This window comes from Eumetopias jubatus, unplaced genomic scaffold (genome assembly GCF_037043125.1).
Source record: "Eumetopias jubatus isolate StellerSeaLion01/CBP00866 unplaced genomic scaffold, mEumJub1_p1.0 scaffold_12, whole genome shotgun sequence".
NCBI classification, from domain to species: Eukaryota; Metazoa; Chordata; class Mammalia; order Carnivora; family Otariidae; genus Eumetopias; species Eumetopias jubatus.
The window spans coordinates 33,675,456-33,697,558 of record NW_028274818.1 but is presented as its reverse complement, the minus strand read 5'-3'; the positions used below and the strand labels follow the sequence as shown (position 1 = coordinate 33,697,558).

The 22,103-nt window shown below is 38.4% G+C and overlaps 1 protein-coding gene across 1 annotated transcript in view; it reads right to left on the bottom strand.

Annotated features, from left to right (window-relative positions):
* LOC148162788 (complement component receptor 1-like protein) overlaps positions 1-22,103 on the bottom strand; it is a 75,091-nt gene that overhangs the window by 52,103 nt on the left and 885 nt on the right. The window contains 4 exon segments of the mRNA XM_088016965.1: positions 70-468; positions 5,867-5,952; positions 12,715-12,814; positions 13,452-13,631. Of these exon segments, the coding sequence (XP_087873091.1) occupies positions 70-468; positions 5,867-5,952; positions 12,715-12,814; positions 13,452-13,631 (765 nt within the window).

Below are 22,103 nucleotides of genomic sequence, written 5' to 3'. Positions count from 1 at the left end.
CACTGATCTCCTGATCCTCTTGCAACCCATGCCCTTTGTTGGTCCCTTCAAAGCCTCAGTCAGACTCACCCCTAGAACAGCTTGGCAACTCTGGCCCCCATTTGTTTTGGGCTTGGCATTGCACACTGGAGGGTCCTTTAATGACAAAGCCGGGCTTACAGATAAACCTCACAAATTCATGTAAGGAAAATAAGTTTTTGTTCTCAGATACCCTTATTGCATTTTCAATGTCTGGAGGTGTGCATTTATTAGGTATGATGCACTGAGGGGGGGCGCTGCTCCATATGCCAACGCGATTGTCTTTGCTGGTGCAATATATTGATGAGTTGCCCACAAGCTCAAACAGCTTTTTCCCTCTCTGTCCAAGATGGCAGCGGTAGTTTACCACAGTTCCATATGGAAAAAATTCTCTGCTGGTGCTAAAGAAATTTCCATTGGCGATGGCTGGGGGTGGCCCACAAGGAATAGCTGGGAAAAGAGATGGCAACTTAAATAATAGTGAGTCAAAATAACTAGTCAGAGAAATACAATGAGCATCACTATTTTTACACTTGTTATTGGTTTTTAATCTTTGTTGACATGCAGACACATTTTTACAAGGTTGTGATTTTGGTGGGCATAATAGCTTGCCCTCTGCCTTTCCTGCTTATATTATTTCCTATGAGCATATGCTTTTTTAAAAAACAATCCCCATTCCTTTCATCTTAGATAGCTCTTTGATCATATTATCACACCATAGTGTACACAGTTTTCCCCTACTCTTTTCCATTGGCCTTCTTAATTTACGTTTTGTTATAAGCTCAGGATAGCTTTCAAAAGATAAAAAGACCCTTGCTAAAAGAAAAATGGAAGGGGAGAGAAACAACACAGATACACTAGAGTAGGAAATAGAATTCAAACATATTTGCATATGTATAAGAAAATTATATGAAACTGTAGACTATATACGTAATGTTAAACATTTTGAAAATCTAAATGATATGAATGGAAATAGAAATTACCAATATTCATTCAAGAAAATATAGAAAGCTAGAATGGACGAAGAAACTTGTCGGAATAGAAAAAATCTTTTACATAAAATTCTATCAAGTCACTTCCAGGTAATACACACTTCCAAATGAAATTTCAAATGTTTCACGAGATGTAGAAGACAGAAAACTTACCAACTCATTTTATCAAGCTGATGTTTGATATCACAACGTGATACCCATGTAGAAGTGATCATATATTAGTCCACAAAACACCCTCAATACTTTTGAAAATGTAGAAGGAGGACATAGCACACTATATTACTATAATGCTATATAACTAGAACTAAGTAACTTTATCTAAAATTCCAAAACACTTGAAATTAAAAATAAGATTTCTTGGGGCTCCTGGGTGACTCAGCCAGCTAAGCATCCAACTCTGGGTTTCCACTTGGGTCATGATCTCAGGGTCCTGGGATTGAACCCCACGTTGTGCTCCGTGCTCAGCGGGGAGTCTGCTTGAGGATTCTCTCTCCCTCCGCACTCTCTCTCCACCCCCACTCGCTCTCTCCTTAAAAAGTAAATCAATCAGGGGCACCTGGGTGGTCAGTCATTAAACATCTGCCTTCGGCTGGGGTCGTGATCCCCAGGTCCTGGGATCGATCCCCGCGTCAGGCTCCCTGCTCCGCGGGAAGCCTGCTTCTCCCTCTCCCACTCCCCCTGCTTGTGTTCCCTCTCTTGCTGTCTCTCTCTGTCAAATAAATAAATCAAATCTTTAAAAAAATAATAAAAAAAGAAAAAATCAATCTTTAAAACAATAAATGAAAATAAAAATTCTTAAGAAGGCTTCTCCTTCCGGTAAGGGTAATCTTAATAATTTAAATCAGACATCAGTCTACCCCCATTTCCTCCCCCCCAAGAAAGGCTATAGATGCTAGATAAATTATAAAATGTATCTGTGAGTACATTAGAAAGCTAATAAACTAGGGACGCATTACTGGACCATGATCTGACAGGAGATAAAAATCCAGGTGACAGTCAGGCATGTAGGCTGCTTTTCTGCTGGAAGGTGAGCTGAACCAGGAGGGGGCATCTGAGTGGTGAGTAGACTTTTGATCATCTCATGGAGTCAAGGAACAAAAGCTGGAGTCCAGGTCTTGCAATGTGGAAGCTGTGCTAACACCTTCGGATGCGTCCTGGGACCCCAAAGCCATGGGGCCTGGGACTCAAGATTACTGCAGTTGTTCTGCAAGTACTGTAGGTGGCCCGGAAAAATAACAGTGTCTGAAACTGAATGAAAGTGGTCCCACATTGCGCGTGTCCCCAAGTTTCTGAAGAAATAACAACAAGAATCCTTTCTGAAGAAGGTTTGTCATCTAAGACCTTGAATTCATTTCTGCAGAAAGGTTTTCCAATAAAATTCCACACATACAACGAAGGATCACACGGTACTCAAAAGAGATAAAATCACATGAAGAAGAGCCAGCAGAATCACTGACAATAGAAACTGAACCCTCAGGGCCCCAGATATTGGAGTTTTTGCTCATAGATGTAAAATTGATTTTTTTTAAAGATTTCACTTATTTATTTGACAGAGAGAGACACAAGCGAGAGAGGAAACACAAGCAGGGGGAGTGGGAGAGGGAGTTATGTTTCTCTCTTCAAGGACAAAATATACAAAAACTAAATTTTTGGTGAGAACTAGAAACAATTAAAAACAACAGGGCAAATTTTGAAAGGAACCAAATACAAGTTCTTATCATTGTAAAGCACAGTTACTGAAATTAAGAACCTGATAGAATTAACAGCAGGTCAGACACAGTTTAATAAAAATCAATGAATTGGAGCTAAGACAGAAGGAAACATCCAGAATAAAACACAGAGAGACAAAAGAATCAGAAATACAGCAAAAAGAGCAATAGACTTACAGGATAGAAGGACCAGGCCTCCCCCGTGTGTAAGTGAATTCCCACAATGAGCAGAGGGAGAAATCCGAGCATGAACATTTGAAGTAATGACTGAAAATTTTCCAAAACCGATGAAAGACATCGTTGAACCACGGAGTCAAGAAACCACACAAACTCGAGCAGTACAAATACAAAAACAAACAAACAAACAAACAAACAAACAAACAAACTTTACCCAGGCACATCATAGTATTATTGTAAAAAATCCAAGAGCAATCAATTTGGGAAAAGCAGCCAGAAAAAGAGATGATAACTTTTAAAGAAGCCATTACTTAGAAAAATGTTTAAAGAATCTATCGCCAGAGGACCTACAATACAAAAATGCTAAAGGATCATTTTTTTAGATTGAAGGAAAATAGTGTTATAAAGAACCGATAGAACTGCAATTATGGAGGACGTATAACGGAAATAGTTAACATGTGGATAAGTATAAATAAATACTATTTTTATAAAAACAACAATAGTGTCTTTTGAGATACATATAAAAGTACAAAAATTAACACAGTGAAGGAGAAACAGGATATGATCATCTCAGTAGATCCACAGTGATAAATCAGAATACACATTCATGATAAATCTTTTAGCAAGTTAAGTATAAAAGGGAATTCCCTTAATCAGATAAAGAATATCTCCCAAAAAACCTTCAGTAAACAGCACGCTTTGTATTGACTATTAAAAACTCATTATCAAGGGCGCCTGGGAGGCTCAGTCGGTTAAGCGTCTGCCTTCATTCAGCTCAGGTCATGATCCCAGGGTCCTGGGATCGAGCCCCACATCAGGCTCCCTGCTCAGGAGAGAGCCTGCTTCTCCCTCTCCCTCTGCCACTCCCCCTGCTTGTGTTCTCTCTCTCTTTCTCTCAAATAAATAAATAAAAACTTCTAAAAAACCTCATTATCATCGCTTCCATCCAACATCATACTGGAGGTTCTAGCCAATGCAGTCAAGCAAGAGAAATAAATGAAAGATACAAGAAAAAAAAGGATTAAAACATAGGATAATTATTTATCAATGACATGATTATGCAGCATATCCAAAAGAATATACGGATAAACTATTGCTTTTATGAGGAAATTTTGCAAGATCACTGGATCCAAGGTGAAAGGATTGCATATTTAAGAAACAATTAGGAAATGTTACATTCTCCAATATTACATTTCCATGTTTACATTATTTTCTATAATGTAAATTGGCAAATAGTATTGAGAGAAATTAAAGAAGATTTCAAAAATGGGGAAATATATCATGTTCATGAATTTAAAACTCAAAAATGGAAATATGGTAATGGCCCACAAATGGACCTACTGACTCAATAGAAAGCCAATCCAAATTTGAGTAGGATTGTTTGTGTGGAGACTGACAGGCTGATTCTCAATTTTATCTGGAAATGTGAAGGGCCAAGAATCACCAAGTAAATCTTGGAAGAAGTGCACGGTTAGAGGCTATACCACCGGATATCAACTCTTAATATAATGCTACGGTAATGAAGACAGTGTGATAAATCACCAGTGGAACAGAATGCCTCTGAAATGAGACCCACATATACTGTCACCTGATTTATGGGTGTTATACGATTACACTGGGATATACAAGAAATGGTTTTTCTTAAATGGTTTTTTTAAATAAATGATATCATAACAGCAAAGTTATGATTATTCATCAACCAATTCCCAGACTTGAGGGCCTATGGATATAGATCCAGGGCAGCTCAAATAAATAGGAGCTGGGATCTTCTTGAGAAAGCGGGCTGCTACACAGACAAAATGCGTACCAAGTTTCCTCCCACCTTCCCCAAAGAGGCTTGAAGCCGTTCACTGAAGATTAGATAGAGGAGGGGTTACAAAATTAGAAAGATGAAAATATAGGAGTAGGTATAGGTGTCTTATCTTTAAAGAGATCCAGCCAGAGTACTGTTTTGTCATCTAATTTTTTCACATAAAAGTATATAATTAACATCTTTATATGTCATTAATTGCATCTCTATGACATCATGGTTTTTTTTTTTTTTTTTTGTCTTTTTTAGCTGAATAACATTCCACTGTATGGGTGCATTTCCTTTCCTTCCTCCTCTTCTTCCTCTTCTTCTTCTCCTTGTCCTTTTTTTCTTCCTCTCCTCCTCCTCCCTCGCCTCCTCCTTCCCCTCCACCTCCTCCTCTTCTTTTTTAAGTAGGCTCCTCGCCCCACATGGAGCCCAACATGGCGCTCAAACTCACAACCTTGAGATCAAGATCTGAACTGAGATCAAGAGTCAGACACTTAACAGACTGAGCCACCCAGGTGCCCCTGGATGTATTTCTTCTAATTCTGCATGGCTCTGTTTTTGTTTCTTAGGGAATTCTCTGTAGTCATTTTTAACATGACTCTTTCTTTCTGGTACTTTCCAAACCATAGTTGGAAACATTTAGGTTACTTTAACATTGTTGCTACTATAAAGAATGAAGCAATGAAAAGTTTATAGTGAACTCCTAGTAAAAATCTGTGTTTATTTCCCAAGTATAAGTTGCAAGAAGTGGGTCAACATATACATGCCCATTTTCAGGCTTATGGTACATGGTGTCTTCCAAGAGGTTTTGTGGAACTCTAAGTATGTACAAGTGTTGATTCATTAACAGCTTCACCAACCTTTGAGAGTATCACCTTAAAAAAATCTTGACTGATTTGCCAAGCAGAATGATTGTTATACTGGGGGTGGCACAATCAACATCATTCTGAATTAATCGAAGGAAAACTAAAGTTTGAAGGCTTTTATGCATTTAAGTCTCCAGATTCAGAAAAGGCACAAGATAAGGAAAAACCTAAGGAAACAGTTGCCAGAAACCCCATAGGTATTGAGGGATAGAATGCACAAAAGGAATTCAATTAAGGTCTGTAGAACTTTAGGGGAAAACTTAGACTCTATTGGTAAAGGTAATAGGAAAGGATATTTCAACTCACTCTCACAAATAGGTGGATTGTTATCCCAGACGACAGTATTGTCTGAGATGATGCATGCAATCGAGGTCTTACCAATAAGTCGGTATCTAGAGGGGAAGAAGAATGAATGTTATTTTCCCTTTTCATTTTCCTACTTAAATTGCTACTTACAAGAGTTTGCAGTCTTGGAGAATTCAGAAGGACAATTTCCTTTTGTCATCGTACTATCTCTTTCCCAAATTGTATGTCTTTATTTGGGCTTCAATTTTTTTCTTCATGGCTTCTAAGCTGAATGGGCTCTCTCCTCTTTATTACTTTAAGCTACGTTTTTGTTTAAACCTAAAGTGTTTACAATTCATCAAACTAGAACCAAAGGAAATCCAAGCAGAAGGAAAAAGTCGAACACAGATTTCATATTTAAAATGTTAAAGGCAGAAATTCTCACTTCATTCCCCATTCATAACGTCTCGTAAACCTACTGTAGAATATTAAAACCAGGATATCGACATAGGTATGAGTCACCAATTTTATTCCAACTTCCTCAGTTTTGTTTGTACTAAATTGTGTGTGTAGGTAAGTGTACTTACATCTATTCAATTTTTTATACAGGCTATTTTTAAGAGCAGTTTTAGGTTCACAGTAATATTGGCCAGAAGATAACAGGGATTTACCACATTACTCCCTTTCCCTAGACATGCATACCTTCCCACATTATCGACACCCCCCACCAGAGTGGTAGAGTTGGTTGCAACTGATGAACCTACACTGACACATCATTATCACCTATAGTCCATGGTTTACATTAAGGTTCACTCTTGGTGTTGTACACTCTATGGGTTTGGACAAATATATAAGGACATGTATCCACCCTTACGGTATCTATCACACAGAGTAGTTTCACTGCCCTCAACATCTCTGAGCTCTGCCTATTCCTCTCTCCTTCCTCCCAACCTCCGGCAACTACCAATCTTTTTAATATGTATTTTCTTTTCCAGAATGCCACCTTCCTGGAATCATATAGTATTTAGCCTTTTCAGATTGGATTCTTTCATTTAGTAAAATGTTTTTACGTTTCCTCCATGTCTTTCCATGGCTTGATAGCTCATTTCTGTTTTCCAGAGTGGGTTTACCATTTTTTGTTCCTATCAGCAATGAATGAGTGATCCAGTTCCTCTACATCTATGCTAGCATTTGATGTTTTCACTAGGCTGTACTTTAGCAACTCAGATATGTGTGTACTATTGTTCTATTGTTGTTTTAATGTGCATTTTCCTAATGACTAATGAAGCTGAATATCTTTTCATGTACTTACTTTCCATCGATATATTCTCTTCAGTGAAATGTCTGTTCATGTACATATCGGGTTCAATAGTGTGCCTCCAAATTTCTGTCCTGAAACCTTAGAATCTGACTTCTTTTGGAAATAAGGTCTTGGCAGATATAACAGAGTTAAGGTGAGGTCCTGCCAGATTAGCCCGGGTCCTAATCCAATGACTGGTGTCCTCAGAAGAAGAAGGAAATTTGGACAAGGAGACAGACAGAGGGAAGACAATGTTAACAAATACAGAGGCAAAGCCATGTGAGAACAGAGGCAGAGATGGGAGTGATGCGTTTATAGCCAAGGGATGCCAAGGACAGCTGGCAACCACCAGAAGCGAGGAGAAAAGCATGAAATGGATTCTTCCTCAGAGCTCCCAGTGGAACCAACCTGCTGACACCTTGATTTCAGACTTGTTCAATTCTATTCCTAACTTGCTATGAGTTTGTGTCATGAACTGGTTGGTATTGGATTTTGCCAACTGCATTTTCTAAGTCAATTGATAGGAGCATATACATTGTCTTCTTTAGCCTATTTATAGAGTTGATCATGTTGATTGATTTTTGAATGTTGAATCCATCTTGCATACCTGGAGTAATTTCCACTGTGGTCATTGGATGCAGTTCTTTTAATGCATTGTTGGGCTTGATTTGCTAATATTTTATAGATGCTAAAAAAATCTTCAATAAACTATAGAAATCAAGTCCAGCAGTATATAAAAAGGATCATACACAATGACCAACTGGGATTTATTCCAGGTATGCAATTACTAATTTTACAGAGACAGAACTCACAGTTAGTAAGTTCTTTTCTTTCAGTACTTGAACTAGGTGGGCCACTTCCTTCTGGTCTCCATACTTTCAGATAATAAATCCACCACCATTCATATTGTGTTCCCCTATAAGCAGCATGTCCTTTCTCTCTGGTTGCCTCTAAGATTTTTTTCAAGGGAAATTGTAATTACTTACTGAAGCTATTTTATGATGGCTGCTTTAAAATCTTCGTTAGAGAGTTCCAACATCTCCTTCCTCTTGGTACTGGCATCAGTGGATTATCTTTTCTCAGTCGAGTTGTGATTTCCCTGGTTCTTGATGTGACGTGATTTTCTATTGTATCTATTGTATCTATCGGATATGATGTTGTCACTCTTGATCTTATTTAAATCTGTTTTAGCGTGTAACCACCCTCTTTAGGCTAGTGTGTAGATTCTAGCCTACTTTTGTGGGCTTTGGTTCCAATGACCATTTAATTTTCCACTCTTGCAGTGCTATTCTGGTGCTTCATTCTCATGGCTCCACTTAAATTCCCAATGCATCCCTGCTAATGCTGCCTGTAGACAGTGGAGGTGCTTCCTTGAACTGCCTGGTGTCAGTAGTGAGGAATGGGAGATGTTGGGACTTTCGATGGAGAGTAACCTCTCTGGCCTCCTCTGGCTATCTGGGGAGGGTGGAGTTCCCCCTTCATTTGTGTTGTTGCCACCAGGCATGGGAATCATCTATCTGGGCTGCATTTTGCTGCTGGGCATAGAACCAGGAGACATGGGTGTGGGAGGCTGTCTCCTACTGGATGGAGGATCCAGAAACTCTGAACATGGTTTCCCTTCTGCTGCTGGGTTGGTGGCTCCCTGCCATGGGTGTAGGGTCAAGAGACGTTGGGCCTGCAATGTGTTCTTCTGCTGTGTGGAGGGCTGGGACACTGGGTCTTCTGGCATCCATGGTGTGAGTGGAAGGGCCCTCTTACTGCTGGCTTGAAGCCTAGGTGTCACCACCCGAGCTCTGTTGACACTGTCACTGCAGGCAGAATAGGGCCCCCTGCTGCTGGCTAGTATGGGGCAGGAGGTAAAATTGTCATTGAGACTAAAGTCCAGGTCCTCCCATTGATACAACTGTTGGTGGACTGGGACCTGCTGCTTCCCAGGGCTGTGGACATGAGAAGGATAGACTCCCAGTCCCCACCCCTGATTTCTGCTTATGCTGTTCATGTGGGTAGATTGGGCCACTAGAGCCATCAATGTGTCTTCCCAATACATCCTCACTGCGCTACCCTATTCCCAGTCCTATGGCCAGAGAATAGGCTTCTCTCTTCCTCTGTCTCTGCTGCTTGTTGCCTATTCGGGGTTGCATTCCTTTCCAGCACCCAGTCTGAGAGATAAAAAGAAAATCCAGGGACCTCACTACTGTGTCATTCTTTAAGTTCTGTGGACCCCCAGTCCATCTTCTTTCCACCTTTCCAAGTCCTTTTATGCTTGCATGTTGAATAGTTTCTAAGGTATTTAGTTACATGTAGAGAGAGACTCAGGGAAAAGTGAGTCTGCCCATCTTGGAAGTTCTAGTAATACCTCTTTGAACTGTGATTACAAAAGTTAATACGTTTACACTGTAGTCAAAAGTGAGAGGTACAGAGACTCCCAGTAATGAAAAACAAAATTACCCAAACTCTACCTTACAGAAATTAGCCTAGTTCTAGTTTAGGGCAGGACTTCTCAAAAGTTTTATGTGCATCGAAATCACCTGGGGATCATGTGAAAATGCAATTCTGATTCAGTAGGTGTGAAGATTCTGCAGTTCTAACAAGCACCCAGGAGATGCTGACCTTGCTGGTCTGTGAGCCATACTTTGGGTGACTGGGGCTTAGAGTCCATCTTACAGTCTTTTGTGTAAAGAGATATTACATATAACAAGGACAGCAGCTGCCCTTCTCCTAAATAGATTAATTTTTCTATACTTGTCTGTTCATTTGGAAATTATATTTAAAAATTATTATCCTACTGGGTTAAATCCATTAAGATACATATGAACTTGTTTTCTTCATTTTTTAGGTCAAGATTGAGTCATTTGACTACAATGCTAGCCCTTTAATTTTTTCCCTTAACTTCTAGCTTTCTATATTTATTACATAAATTCATAAATAAATGTGATTACAGAAATTCAATGTACTATTGAATATATTTGGAAATTCAAATTTGTTAAAATTTTCTTACATCATGTATTGCATGGAGGGAGATAAATGTAGTGATTAACTTTAGAATTTTTAAAGTATACAAGTTAAAATTTCCAGGGTAACTTCTAAACTAATAGAAATAGAGACCCTAATTTCTAAACTAGTGAAGGAAATAATGGAAAAAGAATATAAAACCTAATCAACACCAAAGTGAAGGAAGTGTGAAAACATAAATATAGTATAAATAGAAAACACAAAATAAGACAGTAGACATTAATTTTAAATATTAGTAGTTACATTAAAAGCAAATGGATTAAACTCTTTAGTTCTAAGACAGAGATTATCAAAGTGGATTAAGAAAATCTAACTAGAAGTTGTTTATCAGAGACTCACCTAACACATATTGATACAGCAAAGTAAAAAGATTTAAACAGAGTGGGTAAATAATAAAAAAGCAATGCAGTTATATTAAATATATAATAGGACTCTAAGTGTACACAAAAAAGACTGTTGAAACGACTGTTCTTTCACCATTGGATTGTCCTGGCCCCCTTCGCTGAAAAAGAGTTGATCATAAATGTATGGCTTTACTTCTGGATTTTCAATTCTATTCTATTGATCTATACATCTGTCCTTACGCCAGTAACACACACTCTTCATGGCTGTACGTTTAGAGTAAGGTTTGAAAGTGAGAATTCTTCTTTTTCAAGATTGTTTTGACTGTATGGGTGCCTTGCATTGTCATAAGAATTTTAGGATCAGCTTGTTGATTTCTGCCAAAAGATGCTAGAATTTTATAGGCATTGTATTAAATCTGCACATCACTTTGGTGAGATCAATATTCTATAATTCTATAATATTCAATATTGTTGCAATGTCAACAATATTAAGTCATCCAATCTCGGAATATGGGATGTGTTTCCATTTATTTAGATCCTCTTTGACTTTGTTTTCAACAATGTTTCATAATCTTCAGTGTATAATCTTACATTTCTTTGGTTCAGTTTATTTTGAAGTTATTGTATTCTTTTTGATGTTATTGTAAGGGGAATTGTTTTCTTAATTCATTCTCAGAGTGTTCATTGTTAGTGTATAGAAATGCAATTTAATCTTGAATATTGATCTGGTATCCTGAATCTTGCTGAACTCTCTATTAGCTGTAATGGGTTTTATGGTGTGTGTGTGTGTGTGTGTGTGTGTGTGTGCATTCCTTAGGATTTTCTATAAAAAACACATCATTTGCAAACAGAGATTGTTTTACTTCTTCCTTCCAATTTGGATGCCTTTTGTTTCTTTTTCATGATGAATTGTCCTGGCTTGAACCTGCAGTACAATGTCAATTAGAAATGGTGAGAAGTTTTTGATACTTTAATTTATATAAATGTGTGTATGATGTGTATGTGTGGGAGTGTGTATATATATTGTAAAATATATTTCTTAGCTGTGGATCATAGCAAAATTAGTGTGAAAACCACTGTCCTAGAGAAAGTTTTTCACATGGGCACTAGGAGACATGTGTATTTATATTGAGAATGCTTATGATAGCCAAAACAAAACACAGTAAAAGAAATGAGAAACAGTCCAAATATAACAACCAAGAAAAAGTAAATTGTGGTATATCCATTCAAGGAAATGCTATCCCAAGCAAAAATGAATTAACCATAGCCACATGAATAATTGTCAGAAATAAAATGTTCCATAGAAAAGCAAGTTGCTGAGAAGTGCATATAATCTCATGCCATTTATATAAAGCTCAGAATATGTAAAGCTAAATCTAAACTGAGTAGGACTATTTATGGGCGAAAATGGAAAACAAATGCAAGGGAGTGAAGGACACAGAATTCAGGATGGTGATTTTCAGAGAGATTCTGGAGGTGGAGGAATGGGAACTGGGAAAGGCACATAGGAGGCTTCTAAGGTACTAGCAGTGTTTCCTAAGGTAGATAGCATATACACTGAAGTTCACTTTATTGCTATTCCTGTTTTTAATGATCACTTATTTATATTATATGTCTTTTAAGCCATAAAGAATAAAAACAAAGCAAAATTAAGGTATAAGGTAAAGCAGTCTCCCTACTTCTTTCCTGAATTGGTTATCTCCCTTAAGGATAAGCCAACAATATGCCCACAGCAAATTTCTGCACTGTGTGCATTTCTGGAGAGGGGCTATAACAATCAAGATTTGCCTCTCCACCACCTTGGCTCCATCATCCTAAACAAGTCATTCTTTCTCACTCTGAGTCTAACATCTCCAGTTCTTGTTGCCTTGGGGTAAGAATATATGCGCAGATCCACTAATGTTTGTTCCATTTGCTTCTTTAGAGAGCTGGTCCTTCCTATTTTAGGTTTTAGGTGCATTAATTTGGTGTGCAATAGGTATCCTTCCTCCACACCCCCAAGTTTCTAGCACAGATACAGGTTTTTCCTATTTTTCAAATATTTGTGTAGTCATTTCAAATGTAGTTAAATACCTGAATTCAAGCCATCACCTCTACTTAGAAATCTTATTGCTGTGTTTTGAATGGACAGGTAGATTTTCTAAGACTCTTGTTTAAGGATTGGTGCCACAATTCTGGAACTGTCATCCCAAGTGATGCTGCTGCCAACTCACCCTTCATTACAGGCATAATTAACGGTTGATCCAAACCGGGTGTCTCTGTTGACAGTCATTTTGCCATTTAAGGGTTCTGGAGGAGTTCCACATGATTTACCTATAGGAGAGAAGGAGACTTTGGGGACTGAGTATAGAACACCCCGAACTTCTCTCAGTAAGTACATAAGGCCCCAACCTAGCTGGAGCTTACTGAAAAGCATTTGTCGTTCCACAGATTTTGCCACCTTGAAGAAACTTACAAGACTGCCTCAGGGTCAGCCACTTACTAAGCTCGCCTTTCAAAAAAGACCACCCCTCCAAATCTATCTGATCCTGGTATTGTGTCTCCCAGATAAATGTAGACTTCACTTATTACCAAAGTGATTCTTTTGTCATTCAACCAGTGTAAGTCAAAGATCTCAAAGTCTGGGATTCTCTTCCCACCTACATTTTTCTTCCCTCTTCCGAGCCATATGACCTAGTTTCAGTGGTGACAATGGGAAACCCCTACTGAATAGAGATTTTCCCTGCATTGTGCCTTGTGATGGTCATTTCTCATGAAATGGACTTGTAATGAAGGTGCCAGCAAGACAGAGGGGTAGGAAGATGTGACAGAAAGAATCACTCTCACATGTGCTCTACTTGAGGCAAACTTAACAAGTCATAGGTGTCTTAGTTCCAAGATCTGAACAATTGAATCAGCTCTTATGGATGTTTGATTGACACAGAAGAGTTCTCTGTCCAGAGGTACTTACGTTGACAGACGTCGTCAGCGTTTGACCAGACTGAGTTGGATAGGCAGGTAATAGAGAATACTTTCCTGTGGTAACCAGGGCGGCACTCATACTTCAAAGATGTCCCAATGGGAAACTCATACTCGTTGGTCAGAATTGTAAGCTTGGCAAATGGAAGCTGTTCCGGGGCTTTGCACTGACCTGGAGGCCAAGACCACAGTGACATCCAAGTTAAGGGAGAAACTTCTATTCTCCTTCCTCTTTTTCTCCAGTATGCTTCACAGATGTGATCAAAGAAAAAGAACACTTTAACAATGTTAAAATGATTGCTTCTCTTAGTAATGATCTTAGAAATGAGCTTTTGATTTTATTGTTCAGCTTTATTCCTTTGTTTTGAGGGAGGGAGAGAGCGCGCATAAGTGGGATGAGGGGCAGAGGGAAAGAGAGAGAATCTCAAGCAGACTCCCCACTGAGTGCAGAGCCCAATGCAGAGCTTGATCCCAGGACCCTGAAATCATGACCTGAGCTGCAGTCAGCCACTTAACCAACTGAGCCACCCAGGTGACCCTGTCCACAATTCTTAACAATGGGATGTGGAGCACTGCTCAACTTCTCAAACCTTAGAACTGAATTGTAAACCACCACCTCATTTCTTATTCTACAGTAATTTTCGTTTGAGACTTTATCACAGTCACTGCTAAAAACCCAGTTTTGCAAAGATTTGTTGTCCTCAAGAGGAACCTACTGAAAAAAAAAATAAAAGGAATCTCTTGCAATCGAATGTAGCCAGGAGCTACGGGGAGCACAGTATTTGAGAGATACCAAGTATGGGTATTTCCACCAAAAATTTAAAATAACCCATAGGCCTCCTGTGAGATCCTGGAGGCTCCCAGGGCACATCAGCCCACAGTTTGGGAAATGCAGCACTCTGCTAATCTTTGTCTGTAAAGTGGAATTGTCTATTTGTATTTAATATAATTGTTGATGTATTTAGGATTAAATCTATCTAATCTACTATTTGATTTTTTATTTGTCCTTCACTTCCTATGTTCTTTATTCTCTTCTGTTTTGCCTTCATTTTTATTATGAATTGTATTTATTATGGATGTCTTCCTGGAAACCTATAAACTCCCAAGACTGAAACAGGAAGAAACTGACAACCTGAATAAACCAGTAGCCAATAACAAGATTGAAGCAGTGATCAAAAACCTCCCAAAAAACAAGAGTCCAGGGCCTGATGGATTCCTTGGGGAATTCTACCAAACATTCAAAGAAGAAATAATACCTATTCTTCGGAAGCTGTTTCGAAAAATAGAAACAGAAGGAAAGCTTCCAGACTCATTCTATGAGGCCAGCATTACCTTAATCCCCAAACCAGGCAAAGACCCCATCAAAAAGGAGAATTTCAGACTGATATCCCTGATGAATATGGATTCCAAAATCCTCAACAAAAATCCTAGCTAATAGGATCCAACAATACATCAAAAGTTTCATCCACCACGACCAAGTGGGATTTATCCCCGGGATGCAAGGGTGGTTCAACACTCACAAAGAAATCAGTGTGATAGAACACATTAATAAGAGGAGAGGGAAGAATCATATGGTCCTCTCAATTGATGCAGAAAAAGCATTTGACAAAATACGGCATCCTTTCCTGATTAGAACTCTTCAGAGTATAGGGTCAGAGGGAACATTCTTCAAGTTCATAAAATCCATCTATGAAAAACCCACAGCAAATATCATCCTCAATGGGGAAAAGATGAGAGCATGTCCCTTAAGATCATGGTATGACAAGGATGTCCACCCTTGCCACTATTGTTCAACATAGTACTAGAAGTCCTAGCAACAGCAGTCAGACAACAAAAAGAAATAAGAAGTATTCAAATTGGCAAAGAAGAAGTCAAACTCTCTCTTTTCGCAGGTGACATGATACTTTATGTGGAAACCCCGAAAGAGTCCACCCCCAAATTCCTAGAACTCATACAGCAATTCAGTAATTTGGCAGTATACAAGATCAATGCACAGAAATCAGTTGCTTTCTTACACACTAAAAATGCAACTGTAGAAATTAGAGAAACGATTCCATTTATAATAGCACCAAAAACCATAAGATACTTCGGAATAAATCTAACCAAAGAGGTAAAAGATCTATACCCTAGGAACTACAGAACACTCATGAAAGAAATTGAAGAAGACACAAAAAGATGGAAAAACAATCCATGCTCATGGATCGGAAGAATAAACACTGTTAAAATCTATACCTTCAATGCCATCCAGATCAAAATCCTAATGACGTTTTTCAAAGTGCTGAAACAAACAATCCTAAAATTTGTATGGAATCAGAAAAGACCCCGAATCGCCAAGGAAATGTTGAAAAAGAAAAACAAAGCTGGGTGCATCACGTTGCCCGATTTCAAGCTATATTACAAAGCAGTGATCACCAAGACAGCATGGTAGTGGCACAAAAACAGACATATAGACCAATGGAAGAGAATAGAGAGCCTATATATGGACCACCAACTCTATGGTCAAATAATCTTCGACAAAGCAGGAAAAAATATGCACTGGAAAAAAGACAGTCTTTTCAATAAATGGTGCTGGGAAAATTGGACAGCCATGTGCTGAAGAATGAAACTCGACCATTCTCTAACACCCTACACAAAGATAAACTCAAAATGGATGAAAGACCTCAATGTGAGACAGGAATCCATCAAAATTCTAGAGGAAAACATAGGCAATAACCTCTTTGACATCGCCCACAGCAACTTCTTTCAAGATACATCTCCAAAGGCTAGTGAAACAAAAACAAAAATGAACTTTTGGGACTTCATCAAGATAAAAACTTCTGCACAGCAAAGGAAACAGTCAACAAAACAAAGAGGCAACCCACAGAATGGGAGACTATATTTGCAAATGACGTTACAGATAAAGCGCTGATATCCAAGATCTATAAAGAACTTCTCAAACCCAAAAAACAAATAATCAAGTCAAAAAATGGGCAGAAGACATGAACAGTCACTTCTCCAAAGAAGACAGACAAATGGCCAACAGACACATGAAAAAATGTTCATCATCATTAGCCATCAAGGAAATTCAAACCAAAACCACATTGAGATACCACCTTACACCAGTTAGAATGGCAAAAATTGACAGGGCAGGAAACAAAAAATGTTGGAGAGGTTGTGGAGAAAGGGGACCCCTCTTACACTGTTGGTGGGAATGCAAGTTGGTACAGCTACTTTGGATAACAGTGTGGAGTTTGCCTCAGAAAATTAGAAATAGAGCTACCCTATGGCCCAACAATTGCACTCCTGGGTATTTACCCCAAAGACACAGATGTAGTGAAAAGAAGGGCCATATGCACCCCAATATTCATAGCAGCAATGTCCACAATAGCCAAACTGTGGGAAGAGCCGAGATGCCCTTCAACAGATGAATGGATAAAGAAGATGTGGTCCATATATACAATGGAATATTACTCAGCCATCAGAAAGGATGAATACCCAACTTTTATATCAACATGGATGGGACTGGAGGAGATGATGCTAAGTGAAATAAGTCAAGCAGAGAAAGTCAATTATCACATGGTTTCACTTATTTGTGGAACGTAAGGAATAGCACGGAGGACATTAGGAGAAGGAAGGGAGAAATGAAGGGGGAGAAATCGGAGGGAGAGATGAACCATGAGAGACTATGGACTCTGGGAAACAAACTGATGGTTTTAGGGGGTAGGGGGGTAGGGGGTTGGGTTAGCCCAGTGATGGGTATTAAGGAGGGCACGTACTGCATGGAGCACTGGGTGTTATATGAAAACAATGAATCGTGGATCACTACATCAAAAAGTAATAATATATTGTATGGTGACTAACATAACATAATAAAATAAAATTAAAAATAAAGTAACATGCGTCCTTACCATGTTAATGTGCAATGAACAATTATCATTCCCCAGCAATGCAAGAACCACAGAAAATGCTAACTCCGTTTACTTCCTTCCTGTCCTTTGTTCTATCATGATTCTGTCTTTAAATTCTACATATATTTTATGCTCCCGTTAGTCACATTCAATGTACACACTGCCGGCTGCTTGCTGGGCTACAGACATTTGCTACTAAGCTGGACCCTAATGGTAATAGATTCCCTCAGCAGGCTCAGCTAAGAGTTTGAAAATCTGTAGAAATATGTGGTTGCCTAAACAAGGAGCTCCCAAAGACCTCCATGCCCTAATCCCTGGAGCCTGTGAATGTTACCTAATATGGCACCAGGACTCTGCAGATGTGATTAAGAATCTTGTGATGGGACGATTATCCTGGATTATCTGGATGGGCCCTAAATGTAATCACAATGGTCCTTAAAAGAGGGATGCAAAGGATCAATGACAGAAGAAGGAGATTTGAAGATGCTCCAGTGCTGGTTTTGAAGGTAGAGAAAGGCAGCCATGAGCCAAAGGATGCAGGCAGCCTCTGGAAGAGAAAAGAGCAGGGAAACCTAATCTCCCTTGGAGCCTCCAGAAGAGACACAGCCCTACAGACCTACCTGAGACTTTGACCTCCAGAACTGTAAGAGAATACATTTCTGTTGTTGTAAGCAGTTAAGTTTGTGGTAATTTGTTACAGCAGCAATAAGAAACTAGTACAAAAGGTAACAGTGTATAGTGTTAGAAACTGGATTCATAGAGACGGGGACTTGAACCTACTGTCTTCTACCTACTAACTGTGAGGTAAAAGTAAAAAACGTAAATTGGGACAATAGCCTAAATAGAAAGGAACATATGAGCCTTCACTACAGAAAGCTTGATCTGGTTTTCTTTTCCTCCTTCATTCCCAATCCCTCAAATTATAAGAAATATGTTAATCTGAACTCCATAAACTCAAGGCCTACCATAGTTTACTTAAAGAAACACTTCTGCATAGCTTTATGATATATTAAATACAATAGTTGAAAAATATTTAAAGTATACAATTTGATGAACTTGACATATGTGTGCACCATTACCATTACCACAGTCAAGATAACAAACATTTCCATCACACCCCCAATAGTTTCCTCATTTTGCTTTATAATCCCTCTGTCTCTCTACCCTTTTCTCTAGGCGATCTCTGACCTGCTTCCTCTTAATACAGATTGATTTGACCTTCTAGAATTTCATATAAACCACCTCACTTGGTTTGTACTTTTCTTCCCTTTTGCTGGTCTAGCTTTTACACAGAATAATTATTTTGAGATTCATCCAGGTTGTTGCATATATAAAAAATTATTTCTTTTTCCTGGGTGATACTCAGTTGTACAAATACCCCTTAATTTAGTTTGCCTATTTGGCTGTTGAATGTCATTTGGATTGTTTCCAGTTGTTGGCTAATACAAATAAAACCACTATGAAAATCCATGCCCTGTGTCTCTGTGTGGTCAGATGTTTCATTTCTCTTGAGTCAATAACTAAGAGTAAAATGCTCAGTCCTGTGATACATTTGTGTTTAGCGCTTTAAGAAACTGCCAAACTGCTGTCCAAAGTGGTTCCAGGGCGGTGATTCCAGTTACTTCCTCTTATTGCCAACACTTGGTATGGTCAATTTTTAACATTTTAGCTATTCTAATGCGTGTATATTGTCATCTCATTGTGGTTTTTGTCTTGGGTGACACAGTCCACTTGGAAATACTCCTGATTCAAACTTTCCACACAAGTCAGATGGATTTATTCTGTGCTAGAAGCACAATTTACTTATTATTATTTCCACGTGCTTGTTCAAACATAAACCATCAACCTGGAGTACACTCTGCTCTCCATTCTGCCTATTCTACTCTTTTATGAAAAGATCTGCAAGTGTTTTATTTAAACACCTCTATCAGTTAAAGAAAAAAAGAGCATGCACTTTCAAAAATTTTACATATGTATATTTAATGTTTAAAAATCTTTATATATTCATAATATTAGTATACTATATATTATATTTGGTATAGTATATAATCTAATTTAATCTATAATATGTATTCTAATATATAATTTGGTATGTTATATATAACATATTAATTTATTATATTACAATATATATTATATAATGTATTTTACAGATTAAGGTATATTATAAATTAGAAACCACATAAACTATACCAACTTAATACTATATATTAAATTATATTTTTATTATATAGCCTATAAAGCTTTTATATATAATATATAATGCAATTATATATGTTAATTTTATAACAAATTGTAACATGTCATTTCATCTAAATAAATATAATGTAATGTATACATATAACATATTATGTATAGTAAAATATTAAATATATTTAAATATCTATATTTAGTAATTTTGTATTTATAAACACATGCAATATCATGTATTATATATAAACAGAAATTTTAAAAATATGAGAGATAAAATAAGCATTTCAAATGCTTTGCTAATCATGATGATTTAATATGTTCATTTATTAACATCTACAAGGACAAAATAGTCACAATGAGTTTCCCTGTTCATAATAGGGGATGTAAAGCTATCATTTCAACTAGTCTTGATATTTTCTTTTTTTTTTATTTATTTATTTGAGAGAGAGAGAATGAGAGATAGAGAGCACGAGAAGGGAAGAGGGTCAGAGGGAGAAGCAGACTCCCTGCTGAGCAGGGAGCCCGACGCGGGACTCGATCCCGAGACTCCAGGATCATGACCTGAGCCGAAGGCAGTCGCTCAACCAACTGAGCCACACAGGCACCCTAGTCTTGATATTTTCTGAATTGTTTTGCTTTTGCCTTGGGTCACTTGTGATTAGACTGACAATGTTTCTTCCTCTTCATGTCTCTGACAAAGGGCCTGGATGTGTGTGGATGCCTGTGTGTGTGTGTGTGGAAGGTGTTATCAGCTATGCCTTTTTCTCGTTTGCTTAAGTTGGCCTTATTAGAATTATCTTCATTCTGTTTCTATGCAGAAAAACTTTGAAGTTAGTTGTCCAATCATAAAGGTTACGTTAGATAAAACCAGGTAATATAAACCATAAATCTGCTCATCTGAGCATTATGTGAACCGAAATAGGTGGCAAATCACAGAAAGCCCCTGGCCTTTCCCTTTCTCCCTTGCATTTTTATACAGCTGGGCAACAGAGTGGATCTCACCAAAGGACCAGGTGAGGGCGCCAGAGGCTGCCCTATATTCTACACGGTCCTAGTTGGCTTAAGAAGCCAATTTGTGTAAAATAACTACCGCTGTGAATCAGCCTTCCCAATCATTTCTGGATTCACTCCTTAAGCGTTGCTAAATCCATGCTCCTTCCCACTCAGCCTTCTCTGATCACTGAAGCTGAGATGTCCCCCTTTTCAGTCATGTGGTGGCCTTTATACTCTCTTGAGGGAACCTCCTACTCATGGTTTCATAGATCTTTGTGGGGATTTTCAGGTTTCGAAACACTGTCACATACACTACCTCATTTGCTTTTCACAGTAATCCTCTCAGATTGCCGGATGTCAATTATGTTCATTTTATACACAGGGACACCGAAACTCAGGGAATTTATTGACTTGCTGGGCCAGAGGCCCATAGCTACTAAGTAGCAGAGGCTGAAAGAAACCAGAACCCTGACCTCCCAATTAAGGAGATTTCACAAAACCCCACCACCCAACTTCCATATGCATGCACCTTGAAGACACGGCTCTCTCATAAAGTCCAAAGTTGGTCAACACTCCGTCAGCACTTTCTGTGTCTGCATTCCTTTGGCAAGTAAATTACTAGATAGTTTAGCTGTTTCACATTTTGAACTTATTATGATAACCTTAGTAAACGTATATTTTTTGCAATTAACGTTCCAGTAAGAAGAGGACCAGATACTCAAGATGTCCACAAACATTTCTAAGCATTGACAACAGATTGCTTAATTTACTTGGCATGCCTCTCTTCTGAAAATAAAACTTTAGGTTTTATCACGTTTCTTCTCCTGACAGGTTACTTTACAATGTCTAAGGAGATAAAATATTAATTACTTATTTAAAAAGATTTTATTTATTTACTTGTCAGAGAGAGAAAAAGAGAGACTGAACAAGCAGGGGGAATGGCAGGCAGAGGGAGAAGCAGGAGCAAGGAGCCGGATGCGGGACTCGATCCCAGGACTCTGTGATCATGACCTGAGCAGAAGGCAGACGCTTAATAACAACTTTTGTGGAAACTTGGTTTTTCCTTGTTCCTTCCTCTCTTAGAACAGAAGGCACAATCAAATAATGAATTCGTAATGTCTAGTGACAGTGGAAAACAAAATCAGTTGTCAAGAAGAGGCCGGACAAAAACAGTTAAGACCGTCATTTCAACTAAGATGTTACCAATGAATCCAAGCAACTAAGACTTCTTGGAAGACCAAAAATAAGAGAAGGATTCTAAATGAAGATGTTCACCTATTTCAAAGGAAGGAAGGGAGGGAAGATGCCACCACCAAATTTCCAAATAGTTGTAATGGGCGTTATTTTGTACTCACCACATGACGAAAATGCCACACTGTGTAAACATCTGTACATTTCCTTCTGTCTGCAGCTAGTTACAGAGAGGGCTCCGGAGCTTCCCGGGCCCTTCTAACCCCAAGTGCCGCCATGGGAGTTGTGTTAATGAAGGCTTTCAGTAAGTGGCTGTGGTGGTTTGGGGTGTGAATGGGGTGAATTCAGTATGATGCAGGGCAGTTTAAGGTGAGAACTGC